Source organism: Pelodiscus sinensis, chromosome 2 (assembly GCF_052426305.1).
Source record: "Pelodiscus sinensis isolate ZL-2025 chromosome 2, ASM5242630v1, whole genome shotgun sequence".
Taxonomy (NCBI): domain Eukaryota; kingdom Metazoa; phylum Chordata; order Testudines; family Trionychidae; genus Pelodiscus; species Pelodiscus sinensis.
The window spans coordinates 166,857,666-166,873,364 of NC_143053.1; the positions used below are offsets into that span (position 1 = coordinate 166,857,666).

The 15,699-nt window shown below is 45.0% G+C and overlaps 1 protein-coding gene across 2 annotated transcripts in view; it reads left to right on the forward strand.

The window, feature by feature from the left end:
* Nucleotides 1–11,582: 11,582 nt before the first annotated feature.
* Nucleotides 11,583–15,699, forward strand: part of LANCL2 (LanC like glutathione S-transferase 2) — a 64,812-nt gene continuing 60,695 nt past the window's right edge. The window contains exon 1 of one of the 2 annotated variants that reach the window (XM_075921719.2): nt 11,583–12,049. In XM_075921719.2, the coding sequence (XP_075777834.1) occupies nt 11,828–12,049 (222 nt within the window). In that variant the 5' untranslated portion in view covers nt 11,583–11,827. Of the gene's footprint in view, nt 12,050–12,783; nt 13,022–15,699 lie in introns of those variants that run through there. The other variant, XM_075921720.2, reaches the window with a different exon arrangement.

The following is a 15,699-nucleotide window of genomic DNA, read 5'->3' on the forward strand; positions in this document are numbered from 1 at the left end:
CTTGGAACAGGATTAATGATATGTAAAAATCCTAATGAAAAATGTATTCCATTACTAGATGATTTACCCAGCATTGCTCTACTGCTTAACTCAATTAATTTTTTGTTTTTCTTCATTTAAATCATTGCTCTGGGGTGGGTCTGCGGATGAAGGGTTTAGTATGCAGGCTGCCCCAGGCAGAAAGGGCAACCCTCGTCCTCTCTCACCATAGCAGCTTAGTAGGCACAGCTCGGGGAGAGGTTCATGTCCCCAGGCTGGGGCAGATCCAGGTTCGTTTGACCCCTGCTTTCCCCAGCCAGAGTGAGGAATGCAGTGAACTATGCATTTTCCCCTCACTCCTGATGAAGGGCATCAGCCAGCAATGTCCCCATATCAACTTGGGGGGTGGGAGATTTAGCCCCCCCAACGGACACTTTGAGGGTGGGTGGCTCAGGGCTGGGGAAGTCCTGGACAATGAGGGGAGCGAGCCTCCACCCAGCCCCTTTCACCTGCCTGGTGATTTGGTCTCTTTTCTATATGGTTTTATGAGAAGCCATCCCAGGCACATCCCATTTTCCTGGTACAACCAAACCCTTACCTTGCTTTAAGTTATGATAGGAGGAAGCTGTATACCAAATTTGGTGGTCCTAGTTCTTGCCATTTAGGTGTATTTCTTGAACACAGAGAAAGACAAGCAGACTCAAATATACAGTAGATTCAAGAAGCACCAATTTTCTTACTATTATTTTCTTCTTATTTTTCATTTTCATTGGTAATCATTAGATCAGAATCTTTTCTTTGCGATCAAATAATTTAAGAGATACAGGAGAACAAAATAAAACAAAAAATCTTTGAATTTGTTTTTCATGGTGTTAAATAGATCATTTTAAATAGATAATTCTAGCCATTTTCCCCAAAAGTGTGAGATTACATGTACCAAACTATAGCCAGAAGTGTCCATTTTAAAGACTATTTATAATCAAGGGCGTCTAATGATAATGATTATTAACTTACAGTAACTATAGTTTATAAACCTGAGAACCACTGAAATAATGAATATGGAAAGAGCATGTATGTAAAGGAAGAACTATATTATTAAATCTTTTGTTTCCTTTGTGTCGCCCATACTGTGTAACAAAACAGGACTTGTCTTTAAATGCATTACAAAAGCTATTGCTTCCTAGAGGAATAATTCTCTATAGCTGCTTTCCAAATTCACATGTGCACAAAAACAGCCATTCACTGAAAGTTATCAGGATTCATTGTTCTGAAAGGAACATCATTCCTGAAACACCCCTTTTTTCCAAGGCTTCTGCATTTGGTACAATTATATCATTACTTTGATCTTTTCAAAGTCCTAGAGCTCTTTGGACAATCTCCCATGTACAAAGTGCGTTGCAATGATAGTTCTTATCCAGAAAGAAAGTGTGATGGCATCTGTAAAATTATCACTACAATTAACAAAAGATTTGTGTTTTCACAAATTCCCCCCAAATGTTAATATTAGGCTGAAGATGGAATGAGGGGTGAGGTGTCCTTGCCTATGGAGGAGCTTATTTCTATGTCAAATCATCGCTGTCTAGAGTTACTTCTGTCTCCTGGGAAATCCACTAGTTCTTAAGGAAGGAACATTGCAGAGTTGCATTATGATTACCTGCTCCTAGTCTCCATCCACCTATAGGGCACCTACATCTCTCCCTTAAACAGAACCCTGAGTGCACAGTGTTTACACAGAAGAGAATCTGGCTGTGGGCTCACAGAAAGAGAGCACAGTACAATTTTCCTCTTCCATCGTTTCTGCACTGCTTCATGGCTTCACCAGGGCTGTACAGTGCTCCATCCTTGGCAGCTTTCAGGTGAGGTGCTGTCATTTGCTTTAGCTTTGTCTGTGCATGCTCATGAAGCACTGTGCTGTGTGTGCCAGGCCAGTCAATGAACTCTTACCAGAGCCCTTATTGGAACTTGCATACATGCATGATACAGACTAAAACACAAACTGCTGCTTCCCCATAGATCGTTCATCTGGAAGAGCTGTTGCATTCTCATCAGGTAGTATCTGTGAATGGTGCAAGGAATTAGAATGAGGGTAGATTCATGATATTCCAATCTGATTTTTGTCAGTGGATCCTACTAATTCCAGGGCAGAACCAGCTCTAGGTCCCATGATTCTAGAACAATAAGAGCTCTGCAGCTATGGACAACTTTAAAATCTGCATCTTGGTTAATAAGAATGAATGTTACACACTTGGGTCACATTAGATACAGTTTTACTTTTTAACACAGCTGAAGTGTAGGGTTGCCAACTTTCTAACTGCAAAACACTGGACACTTTTGACCTGCACCTTCCCTGCGCCTCTGCTCAGCCCCTCCTCGGGGCCAAAGAAGCTGCAGAGACAGTGCTGGGAGATGGGGCAGTGCATCCTAGTTTCCCCCTCAGCCTCCGTGCTGGAAGGAACTGCTGGCCACTTCTGGGAGCTGCAAGGAGCTAGGGCAGGCAGGAAGCCTGCCTTAGCCCATTGTGCCACCAGCTGGCCTTTTAATGGCTCAGTCAGCAGGGCTGACAGGAGGCCAGGGACCCTTTTCTTCCAAGCATTGTAGCTGAAACCTGGGTGGCTGGCAGGCAACCCTGCTGAAGTGCTCAGTTTCAAGTTCAGGGTCTGATACAACTTCCACTGAAAGCAATGGGAAAATTTCATAGAAATGTGGTCCGACCCCTATCATGAATAAAGGTTTACATTACTCTTGAATTTTGCAATGAGCTTATGTCTAGCACTAAAACAACAAAGAGATTGAATTGCAGTCCACACAGAGAAGTTATTCTGATTCATTTTGTTTGCTACAGGTAGAAGTAGAAAAGGATTTCATTTTCTAAAAAAACCCAGAAGCTTTATATTAATATATTTGTAGTTTTTAACATATGATAGAGCATGAATCTGGTTTTCTCCAGTGGAAACTACAGCATAAATGAGAGTGAACTTTTAACTGACTTGACTTCATAGGTAAAAGAATCCAAATCAGTTGAGTTACTTCATCTGCAATTTGGCCTAAATTATTTAACATATGAGCAATATTGGATGTTAGTGTCCCAGTGTATTTTTGTACTATATTCTGTGCTCTCAGAGACTGTATTATCCCTTCAGCAATACCAGGTGTATAATGTATATTGTCTAAGACCCTCTATAGTTTAGGTAAACTATTTCAGCTCCGAAATTATTAGTCGTTTATTTTGTCAAACTGACAATTTAAATGGTGACCAGCAGAGCACTACTTTTGAATTTCTTTATTTTCTCCTTAATTGTACAGATTTGGTAACTCAATTCAGAAGTATTGAAGCAGTTATGCATGTCAAATATTAGGAAATATGGAAGAGGAATAAAACACCAACCAGGAGGCTTGCTGAATAGGATATTCACTTCAAACAGAAATCTTCCTCCAAGTTACAAATTGAAAGGGTTTGTTTTATATACATCTTTTTTTTTTCTATTTCACAGTGCATTATCTATCACCAACAATTACCTGGCTTGTTCAAGTGCCAAAATTAAAAGCAGGTTTAAAAGGTTGGTCTCCATCCCTGCCTGAACAAACAGCACACACACACAATCCTTAATAATGATTTCTACCACTAATAATGATTAGATATTTAAAAAAAAAAAAAAAAAAGCGATGGGGAGATGTCACCATGGAGACCAGTCCACAGTAAGATCTCCAAGTTGCCAACTTGTCTCTCTAATTCAGGATGACTGTTCTTCTGAAAAGGTAAAAGTGTGGGTGGGTGAGATTGTGTCCATGTGTGCATGCAATTATAAGTACTAGAAGGATTATAAATGGCAATCAGAAAACAAGATTGGGGAAGATCAGCAAAAAAATCATTCATGCTGTTAAGAATGCCATTATAAATTGCAATCACTATGGGAACAATGCCACCCCAATTTCTGCTGTCATAAATATCCTACGATCCTTAGGCAGAAGAACCCATAAAGAAGTGAAAGATCTGCTCTGGGGGTAATGATGTGTAGAGCATTCACCTATTGCAAGGCAAGAGCAGGTGGGAGCTGTGCATAATTAGTCCAGACACTGGTGTCTGTTCTATGGATCCTGTAGTCATCGTCCTATAACCAGGGCCATGTTAGGGACAAGCAAGAATACTTTATCCAGAACATTCTGCAAAGTAGCTCCCAACAGAACTGTGGTCTTTTCTCTTACTACTTTCCCCGTGCCTCTCTGCAGGGTCCAGATCAGTGGCTCATTTTGGATTCCGCAAAGTTTTGGCTTTAAATGCAGCCTCATGCAGCCTATTCTCATGTGAATAATGACTGCAGCATCAGACCATTAGTGAGGAATGAAATGCCCATGTGTTAATTCTCAAAATAAGCTACTGTGCACAGCATTTCTATTCAGGGGAATGAATGAGGGTCTGTTGTGAGTTACAAATACCAGGTAAAATGAGGCAAGCAGTGTAAACACTATCTGTGGGATCCTGCCAAATGGCTCAGCAAGCTGCAGCAACCTCATTTCTCATCAAGATTCATGAGACTGCAATTCCCATTGAAAGAGGCACTCAGCAGGTTGCACAGATGAGCCTGTAATATATGGTAGAAAATTAGATTTCCTGTTTTAAGTCAAAATGCATGCAACAACCATGGCTCCCAATGCAATTAGCAGTAATCAGTTCAGATGTACAAGGAGGTTTTCGTTCCTGGTTTACCTTAGCTACTTGCACAGGGCAAGTATATAGACCCTGGGGGTCTGGCAACTGGAACCTGAGACCTCTAGAATTAAATGCATGCACCTCTACAGCTAAGGCAGTAGCAGACTCATTGATTGCTAAGTGGTTTCTGTGCCCCTTGAGGGGATAGAACATCACACCCAGGAGATGTGTGGGTTACACAAGGTCTCCCTTTCTTGATACAGATTTCTAGTTAAATATGAGACCTATCAGTCTATTTTATCTTCAGTGTCAAACCTGTTATCTGCAGGGCCCTGCTATGCACTTTCACCTTTGGAAAGAGAGGTAAGCATTTCTTTCATAGACTTTCTTGCAACTTGATCTTGCATCAGTGGGAGTTTTCTCACCATCTTGAATAGAAAGAGGATGGTCCTTTGATCTCCAATGTTCCTCTCCCCTCTCTCACACAGCATTTCATTTCCCTAAACTCTTCCCAGTACCTGTCCTCTCTGTTTTCCTTCACAATGTTCTCTGTCTGTCTGTCTGTCTGTCTCTCTCATTCTTCCGCTTCCTTCATTTGCAAATCACATTAAACGTCTTTGCTTAAGACTGCTGATATTTTGCTTGTCTATCATATTAAAAACTTTTCTGGATAATCCCACACTGTTCCCTGTGTAAGAAAAAGTAACTGAGCATTGGCCACAATTCTGGGAGGTGGTGGGCACCTTTTGCAACATGTAGAGGATGCTCAATTCCCATCAAAGTCAATGGCAGTTCAGAATGTTTTGTGCTTCTAGGATCAAGCACATCCTTTCTGATGACTGTTGGGCTTGGGTATTATGTCTGTCCCTACTAACTCAAGGCAGTGATTGAGCTTGATTCCTAAGCCACATTCATTCTATTTCATTCAAGGGATTGAGGCGGGGAGGGCAGGCAATGGATCAGCATTCATGTCGCACTTCCTGTCCGTACCCAGCCTGGGCTAGCTAATGCTCCAAAGAGCAGACCAAATGTAATGATAGGTCCTAGTCACATGCCACTTGAGGCACATTGTGAGTATGCACAGATGATTCAAGGGATACAAGAGAAAACAAGAAAATGGAAACCATGACAACAGAAGTTTGAAAGCCATGGTGACAGGTAGATTCTTGGGACAAAAAAAAAATAAAAAAAAATCTGTAATCCTGAGCTTGTTTTAGATATTGTGCAGTAAGTAAATGTGCGTAACTATATGGAAGACTGCCCTTTCTACCCGCTCAATGGCACTGAGAGAATGTTTATTTTCTACTAGTTGATTTGTACTTTCAATTTCCTTACAAAACTTGATGTGTCAGGAAATAACCCTCCTGAAAAATATATGCTAAACTAATGATTATCAAGTGGTCATTTTTAAGAACATTGAGTAATTGTTTTATTTTCAACAGTGATGCAATTAACAAGGCATCAGAAGAATATTTAAGGGTCTCTTCAGATGACTTCATTATTAATTGTATTCTTTGGGATGTGAACTCAAGAAACCTTAAGGGTAAAATGATAAGGAAATGAAATAGATAACTATGACAAAAAATCCATTCTTTAAAAATAGACTGACATTCAACGCTGCTCTTCAGTCTTATTTCATATTAGTGTACACTCATCAGAACAAAGCAATACAGATTGACACAGCTCTCTCTTAGAAGACCAAAAATATAAAAAGGATTTGCAAAATGGAATTATCATTAAAAGCATCTATATAATGATTCAATATCACAGTGATTTACAAGCCATACAATGAGGCATTCAAGCTCTCAAATAGTGTGATCAAACAATAATAGGATCTAATTACTCAGAGCATTCAAACAAATGTGTTGTTTGTGAAAATGCAAGACAATATATTACACTAGAGGATTTACAGAGCAGTTCTCAGGTTCTTAACTCATAAGTGGGTTTTTTCATTTTTTAAAATCATTCTTCTGGGGTGGGGCTGAGGAAGAAGGATTCGATATGCAGGATGCCCCTGAGAGAGGGCAACCCCATACCACAGCAACTTGGGGCCAGGTGAGACACCCCTGGCCACAGCTGCTGCACCTCCAGTGGGCACAGCTGGGGAGGGGTGCATGTCCCCCGCTGGGGCAGGTCTAGGTTCTTCTGACCCTTGTGCTCCCCAGCCAGAGTGAAGAATGCAGCAAACTGTACACATTCCCCTGGAGAAACAACCAGCAATGATCTCGTACAAATGTGGTGGGAGGGGAAGGGGGGAGAGGAGAGAGAGAGGCTGCTTAGCCTCCCTAGAGGAAGCCTTAGGGGAGGGAGGCTCAGGGCTGGGGTAATCCTAGAGAAGTGAGCCCCCTGCCAACTCCTTTCACCTTCCTGGTGATTCTGTTTCTTTTCTGTATGGTTTTATGACACAATCCCATTCTAGACACATTCCATTTTCCTGGCACAATGAAACCCTCACCTTGATTTAAGAGGAGACAGTGACCTAGGGGAAGGAACATCGACATCCTCAGATAATGGTTCCCAACCACAATAACAATAATCCCATGACAGGCCTTTCAGTAGCTAGGCAACCTAGTGGCTAGATTGTTGGTTACTTTTGCTTAGGGGCTAGAGGGGGACTTGACTCCTCCTTTTCCCTCAAGTGCTGGCCCACACTCCTGCATGACTCTCACCCCTAAACAGGAAAGATGGATTTTCCTCCCAGCCATGAGGTGTCCACAGCTGCTCCCTATGTAAATTGTTTAGTTTGGGGTATGGTCCTGCTAGTTCGGTTTCCCCACCATTGGGTAGGGAAGACTTACTTGCCTCCAGTGGCTGCACTGGCAGGCAGGTTGCATCTGTGCCTCTTCATGAGTCAGCCCCAACTGAACCAGGCTCCCTTTTCTCCTTCTTCAGGCCTGGCATTGGCGGCTGGTATAACTGGGTGAGGCTACCTGAAACTGTTATGCTATACAAAACACGTGAGATCTCTTATAGGGGACAAGGCAGTATACCGCATTTATTGAGAATACAACAGTTAGCATATGCTTTTCAGACACACAACTACACAGAGAGAGAGAGAGTGTGTCCTGCCAGTCGATGTTATAGTTACCAGGCCAGACTCTGAATCAATCTAGTGGCCAGCCATATTGATTGCAGAGGGGAGCCGGGCTCTGTCAGTCACAATCCGATGCGCTTGGAGTTGGTGGCAAGATGAACCCAAAGTCCCATAGCAAAGCACCCTGTTCTTATAATCCTCTTTCCTCTGTTGAAGTCTATGGATTTCGCTGTGTCAGTCTGTGACCAGTTACTGTTATCTTTTGAGATTGACATTCCAAAGCATCTCCAAGAGGCTCATCCTGTAATCAATTGTCTTTAGGAGTGCCAGCTTCACCGTAGAGTCATCAATTCTGCCAATCCTTGACCTTGGGTACGCACTGATGGTTCTTCAGCATTGGTATGTCTCCATGCCTCCTCCTCACTTGATCAGCTGGTTTTAAAAACAAGTTTCACACCTTGTCTCTTTATGATACATTCCCCATTCACACAAATAGTCTTTCACAGAGACCTTCAAAGGTATACAAACAGCTGTGTTTTATATTGAGCAAAAGCAAACAGCATTGTGAATTAAACCTTACTAAATCTTGAAAACGAAACAGTTCACACTGTAGGCCCGAGCCTTCAATATTTCTAATCTCATTAACATAGACACAATATCAAAATCCTGTCTCTTTACTTACTAAACCTTGCCTTTGTGCCCCTCCTCCACCCCTAAACCCCATCCCTGCCCTGCCCCCTTACCAAAGGCCCGTCCTCTGAATAACACAAGATGGGGGAATACCGGTGGGTCTGATGTGGGGAGGAAGCAAGGGTGGCCCTTCTTGCACTCACCTGCTCTGCTCCACCCAGATGCCCTTTCCCAACATGATGTACTCGGTTTCTCTGTGGTGGCAGGAAGTGAAGTGCCCTGAAGCCAGGGCCGTCTGCTTTCCACTGCCACAGTTTGCCAAGTACAGCAAGCTGGGAGAGGGCGATGGGGTGGGGCAGAACAGAGCAGGCTGCCAGATAATTCTGTCTCTTGCTGCCGCAATGAGCGGGGGAGAGCGATGACCCCTGCTACCACCCCGCACCAGGCCCCTCTCCCAGGGTAATCTGCCAGGATACCCTGGGACTCATCCATGGGATGGTGGAGGTAGCTCTCACAGGGCCCCCCCAAAGCATAAGGTCTGGGACAGCCCCGAACTACCCTATGGCCAGGATGGCTCTGATTATACTACACAATAATGGCAGTGTGCACAAACACACCTATATATCCATGGATATGTGCATGAATAACCTATGCTTGTGTGGTCTGGCACTCTGTTTCCCTATAGTGGCACCTAGCCCAGTCAGACTGATGAATCTGCTATGGCCTTAGCTATCATGGAGCTGGGACAATTTGTATAGTGGGGGCAGAGAGTCATTAAACCAAACTGTAAACCTGTAGATGGTGGAAACTGCTTCTACCCAAGGGGTGGAGCAAACCCCTTAGCTCCAACACCCGTGCTTGCCTAAGAACCAGATAGCTTCTCAGCTCACACAGCAAATACTTTTGCACACTAAGCTTCAGAGCTCCTAGGTTCAGTCTTATCTGCAGGTGATTGAGGTCTGTTGGCATTACATGTGTATGTTTCCACATACATTCTAATTGGCACCCTTAACCTACATAGATTTACACTTAATTCTATTGCACTCTGAATATTCCCCAATGAGGACAGTAGGTCTATGCAGGTTTGGTATCATGGGCTAGAACCTTGGTAAACTGCATAGTTCATAATAAATATTGAAATGTATTAGTAAATATTTAAGAGGAGACTGCTGCAATGAGATCTCCTAATAGGAGATGTCACATTTTTACAAGATAGTCTACACTACTTTTTCTTAGACTGTAAGCTCTAACAGGGCAAGGACTGTCATTCTGTAATATGTTTTGTCAGTGCCCACCAAAGTGGGGCCTATCTATGACAACGTATGTGTACATAGATGTTATAAGATCAACAATATCAAAATAAATATAGAGCAATGTCCCCTCTAAATTTGTTCCATCCATGTGTGGTATAAACTTTATGTGCACTGAGGCATGTGTAGATGGGCAATGCCAGTAGAAACACATGCTGCTGGCTATGAGCACTGTGCTAATGAGATGGGTGGAATTTGAATCTCTCTAGGGTGAACACCCAAGCACTCAGTTTACAGGGAACACTGATATAAAGTACATTTTGTGATGCACTCTTAAAGATTATTATTGTTTGTTCATTGACATCTCTTGATATTAAACATGTACTTACGTGCTTCCCTGAATAAACACTGCTGATCTAGTCACATGCTTAATATATCTTGCGCTTTGGGCTCAAACCTGTGAAGTGATGAACTTCTTTAGAATGAGCGTACTCATCTTCTATGCACTTCAAGGAGATTTGATGGCATGCTTCACCTTGCAGGGACAAGCCAGTATTTACTCATTTGTAAAATTCAATCAGTTATTCATAATAGGCAACCTTGTCATTGCTTAAAATAATTGAGGTTCTATAATCTGAATATATGCATAAAGAAATTCACCCACAAGTAGAATCTTGCTGATCAGCACTATTTTATACATTTACACTGACACTCTCTCTCTAAGATAAGATATCTGTTTTCCATTTCCAATACTAAGCAATTGTGATTTGGCAGATAGTCTCTTCTTTCACACAAAACTGTGACATAATTTGAATACAATATATAAATAAAACATATTATTTGAAACCAGTTATGGGCTGCTGTGGCCCATAAAAAAGAAGCATATATGTGAATCTAAGCAGTGAGCCAAGAGGAAAAAATGGAGATTGGGATAGACAAAAATGGCTAGCCAAGACTATTAACCTAAGAAACATACAGTGAATGTTAGGAAAATGCCAGCACCACCATCTGTTCATATATGTGTGATGGTTTCACACGTGTTTATGTTTAGGTGCTGTGATTTTTTTTTCTTTTTTGGTTTGGATGTGTAAAAGCCTGGTGAAAGCTGGATGCTCATCTGAGTATTAGAAATAGCTGAATGTGCAGGCAGTTCTCCATCCTGAGCTTGTCATGAAAAATTTATTCCTCTTTATCGGAGGCAAGGTGGACACACATTTCACAGCAGCAAGGAGAGACTAAACTGCTAGGAGGAAATTACAAACGAAGGGGGAAGATGATTAAAGGCTGCTTTTCCTCACCCCCTTCTGTCCCGGAGGAGTTGTCATATTTATAAAACTGATTAGATAAGTGTGGATTTGTGACTATGGGATGGAGAAAGGCTGCTGCTGTCATCATTTCGGTGATTGGGCTCTGAATGAAAACCGAATATCAATGCATTGAGTAAAGGAAGGGTAGAGTTTTTACCATTTATGTGCATGATTATCAGGGTCAGGTATTAGTTCTATAGCGTTTTTCTCATTCGCTTCTGATGGTTGCAGCGAGCTGGAGGGTTCGGATAGCACTGGTGAAGGAATTGATCATTTTACTGTCTATACTTTGGATTTTCTTTCCCCTGGGTGATTCCGATGATTATCTAAAATAATTTGGCAGTGAAGAATTCCTCCCTCCCGCAGAGACTGCAGGAAAGAGCTCAGTTTTGCAGACAGCTTTGGGTGTTGGTAGCAGCAACAGCCTGATTTATTGTTCAGAGGAGGTCAGAGAGCGGGAGATGAAGAACTCTGCTGGGGTTTTTGGAGGCGCGATTAAGGCTCCGTGGATTTAAAGTGGCTCTCTCTCGGAAGACGTACCCAGCTTTCTTGGCAACGATTGATCGGGGAAGGGGGGCTTTTTTGCTGCCTGCCCCGCTTCCTTCCTCGAATCCGCACAATCGAGACGAGCAAAAAGGGGAGGAAACTGTTCCCATCATGTCTCACTGTTCAGCGGGGCGGGGCGCGCCTCTTTGAGCCCCGTTCCACCGCAGGCGACAGCCTTATTTTTAAAGTTGGTATTTTCTGCCTCTCAGAGCCGGGGCCAGGGGCAGAGCTGCCCTGAGACCTTCCAGCAGCCGTGTTAAGCGCTAGGCAAGTCGCCCTCCCTCCATTATCAGCAAGGCTGGGCGCGTTCCCCCCGGCGCCACCAGCAGCTTTTTGCCCCAGCCTTTGGCGTGCGGTTGGCGCTGCAGCAGCGAGCGTGTTGTGTCCCCGGCGGCTCGCCGTGCAGCAGGGGGCGGGCCGGGGGCAGGCTGCCATGGGAGAGAGCATGTCCAAGCGGCTGAAGCTGCAGTTGGGGGGCGAGGCGGAGATGGAGGAGCGGGCGTTCAGCAACCCCTACCCGGACTACCAGCCCCACGGGGCCGCCGCCTCGAGCCCCAGCGAGGCCTCGACCCCCAGCGGGACGGCGGAGACCCAGCGGGACCGCCCGCCCTCCCCAGTCGCGGAAGAATCCCTCCCCTTCGGCCCGGACGGGAAGGTGAGCGGGCGCGCGCGCTAGGCCCGGGGGCGGCCGCCGCCTCCCGGCGTTCGAGAACGCCCTCGGCTGCCCCGCGTTCTAGAACCCCGCCGGGTTCTGGAACGTTCAGCCGGCGAGTCCGGGGGGAGGGGGGGGCGCGGCAGCTGCTTGTTGCCCGCGGGGGGGGCGGGCGCGCTGGGGGAGAGCCACATGGGTGGAGTGTTATTGACAGGGGTTAGTGTGGCTCAAACATTTCGCCCCTCCCCCCCTTACACGCCCCGCCTACCTCCCGTAGCGTTGAGCTTCTGTCCCCTTGCTTTGCCCTGGACTCCTCCCGCAGAACTAACTGCTTCATTCCCCCTTTTCTGCAAAATTGCGTGCCACGTATACGCCCTACAGCCAAGAGCCCCCTTCCCCCAGTCAGCCCTGTGCTCTTCTATGCTACCCCACGCCTGCCACAGCCCCATGGCACCGATTCCTCTCTCAGCCTCCATGCAGTCCCTTGCACCCATGTGCTCGGTGCAGGCTATCATTGATCTGTATTTCATAGAAGTGCCTGCAGCTCTACGTGGACCACCCCTACAAATCCACAGGCCCTTTTCCTGGCTCTTATACCCCACCCTACCTGCACAAGCCGGGGGCACCCCATTTCCTGCCCAGAATACTGTACGGTCTGGTAATTCCAGAAATGACATGAGCCCACCCTGCCACCTTGACCCCACATGTACGTGCATGTGAGGACCAGAGGAGAATGTTGCTCCACTCCCACTGGCATGATCCTATGTGCAGTTCAGACTGGGGGAAGCAGAGCAGTGTATTTTTCAAAATAGCATCCCCACCCGCTACTGGACAAAACCATATCTGCTTTTGTCTCAGTACTGGGGAGCACAAACCACCTGAATGAATGTCTTCCAGGTTTCAAACTGATGAATGATCTACTTGTTCCCTGCCCCTGTGCCTTGTGCACACTGCCCAGCCTCACAGCCCATTCAGGTGAGGTCTGTGCTTGTAGTGGGGTGTATTGTGCATGCTCTGCACCCTAATGTGAAAGTATGTAGCTTGGTATGTAGACAGTAAGGTGCTGCATAAGTTTGTAGGGACACATCTGAGCCTCAGGGTATATCCTATATTGGGTTCTGCCCCATCTGCATTGTGCTTTCAGCCTGACACAGGAAGCGGCCACTACTTTTCTCTACTGCAGGAAAAGGCTTTGTCTACCACAGGGTTACTCAACATGCAGCCCATCTGTTTGCGGTCCATGGTGCAGTTTGGGTTTACATGGATCTCAACAAAACAATAGTCGGTATAATGGTCTCCTGTTGATATATGTTTTAGTAGTTAAATTCTTGGACTGTCATTGCTCATTACAAGTGCTGTCATATGGGTGGAAATAGGGTACATATTGCATTTTATGAATATCAGCAGAACTGACTTAAATGGGGGCATGTATGTTGTATAGTCTTGCCTTAATCTTTGTATTCATGCCTGTCAGTGTGAAAGAAGCTCTTTGCATGTATATGCAGCCACACATAAGTTGCGGCCCTCGGCATGTGCTGTGAGTATCATTGTGGCCCCCCGGGTCTTCCAAAGTTGAGTAGCCCTGGTCTACCACAAAGAACTGCCACTTCTTTCTCTGCCATAGAGAGCTGCCACTTCTTTTCTCTATCGCAGAGAAATGGCTCTAGCTGAGAGGAGGCAGCAGAAAAGGCTCCAACAGCTCCCCATTTCTTTCACTGTGCTAGAGCCTTTTACTGTTATATGTAGCTACATGCTGCATTGTGGATGCAGCCTGCGTTTTATTGGCCTGTAGGTTCACATACCCTATATGTCACCATTAGTGAAGACAAGGCCTTAGTTCTGTGGTGCCCACGTGTGGCAATTTGGCCAATTGAGTGTAGCTAGTTGGCTTGAATAATGCAGCTATTTGGCCAGTTGAGTGTGGCTAGTTCACTATAGCACTAGTAGCACTATAGTGGCTACTGCTTCAGAATTGGTTGGACACCCCAACCTTAGATTCCAGTTTAAATCCACAAAAATAAGAACAATCAATTCTTGTATTCACTGAAGAAAAAAAGGCGTGCTCGTAACTCAAGTTAGGAACGTGATTTTATTTACAGTGAAGGCAGACCCTTAAAGTAAGACTGGAAACATCGGCCTTATCTGCAGCCCTGAATGTATGTGTATGTTACAGCTCAGAAATGATCAAACTTTCATTAATAAAGCTACGCACAGACACCTTCTGCTGGGTAACCGTCCTTCCTAATGCTCAGTCTTCCCCCACCAGTATTCTCAGAGCATGTCTACATAGCGACTTACTGTGCAGCAAGTCGACTAGAGTGTGACTAGAGCTCGCTAGTTTGCTGTGCAGTAATGTCCTCTTTGGCATTGCTACGGTGCAGTGGGCCTTTCGCTGTTCTGTGGCAGTGTCCCTGGCTTGCAGCACATTGACAGTATAGCCAAGTCCTCAGTCTGTGCTATTTTTAGAAAAGATAGATTCCTCTGTCTTTAGTGGAGTTCACACTCACTCTTTAGATGTTGCTGAGCAAATTCCTTCCTCTTTTTAATCTATGGTTGCTTACATTTACACATGAAGGACAATTTCTCTTTGTAATTTTTTTTTTATGAATTCTGAACGAGTCTCTTATTGCTTCAGATGATGCACATTTGCCAAACTATCTAATCCGGAGAAGATCTCTAGCAAAGTCCTTGTATGGCCTCCATCACATTCGTATCTGAATACCTCACAGTCTACTATGTATAAATTCCTCTAGCACCCCTGTGAGATAGGAAAGAACTATGATCCTAATTTTTATAGAAGACGCAGAAAAGCTGAATGACTGAATCCAGGAGCACACATGATGTCTGTAGTGGGCAAAGAATTAAGGTTTTGAGAGACTCCCATGCTCTCACTCTAACCACTGAATGTTCTTTCTTCTCAGTACCAATGGATGGGTCTACCTCTGCTCTTACTGAAAATTATTCAGGCCACTTGCCAGAGGATCGACGCTCTAGTGATCGATTCTCTGAGGTTTGATTTTGTGACTCTAGTAAAGACCCGCTAAATCAAATGCTGGGAGTGCCCCGCTTAGCACTGGTACTCCTTGGTGTTGCAAGGAGTAAGGGAAGTTGATGGGCATGGGCATCCAATATGTTAGGCAGGGGAAGGCATTGCCTTCCCAAACTGCCAGCCTGGCCCCACCCACACTCGGACCCCCAGAATGGCTACTGTAGCATTGATGCCCCCAGCGCCTGCCTCCCCAGTGCTAATGGGTGAGAAGGCTAGGACCTCCTCCTTCCCTGTGTTCCATGGCCAGGCAGGCTGGGGCACTCATGCTCACCTGTCCTCCTTCCCTCCCCTTGGCTCCTGTTGGGGTTGGGGCCTGAGCCGAAGGGCAGGGCTGGCGGTGGGGCAGTGGGCTTGCGTCCCCCACCCCTACCTTCACCAACTGCCTATGTTCACGGGAGCATTTCTCCTGTCGACCTCCCACTGCACGGTCACCCCAGAAAATCAGTGCAAGGTACCTCAACTCCAGCAACACAATTCATGTAGCTGGAGTTGCGGATCTTGCATCGATTTTCTCTGCCAGTTTTAACGCTGGTAACAGCTCATGTAGGACGTAAAAGTAATTGCTTGCCGTTCTGAGAACCATGCAAATCCTGCTTGCGTGAAT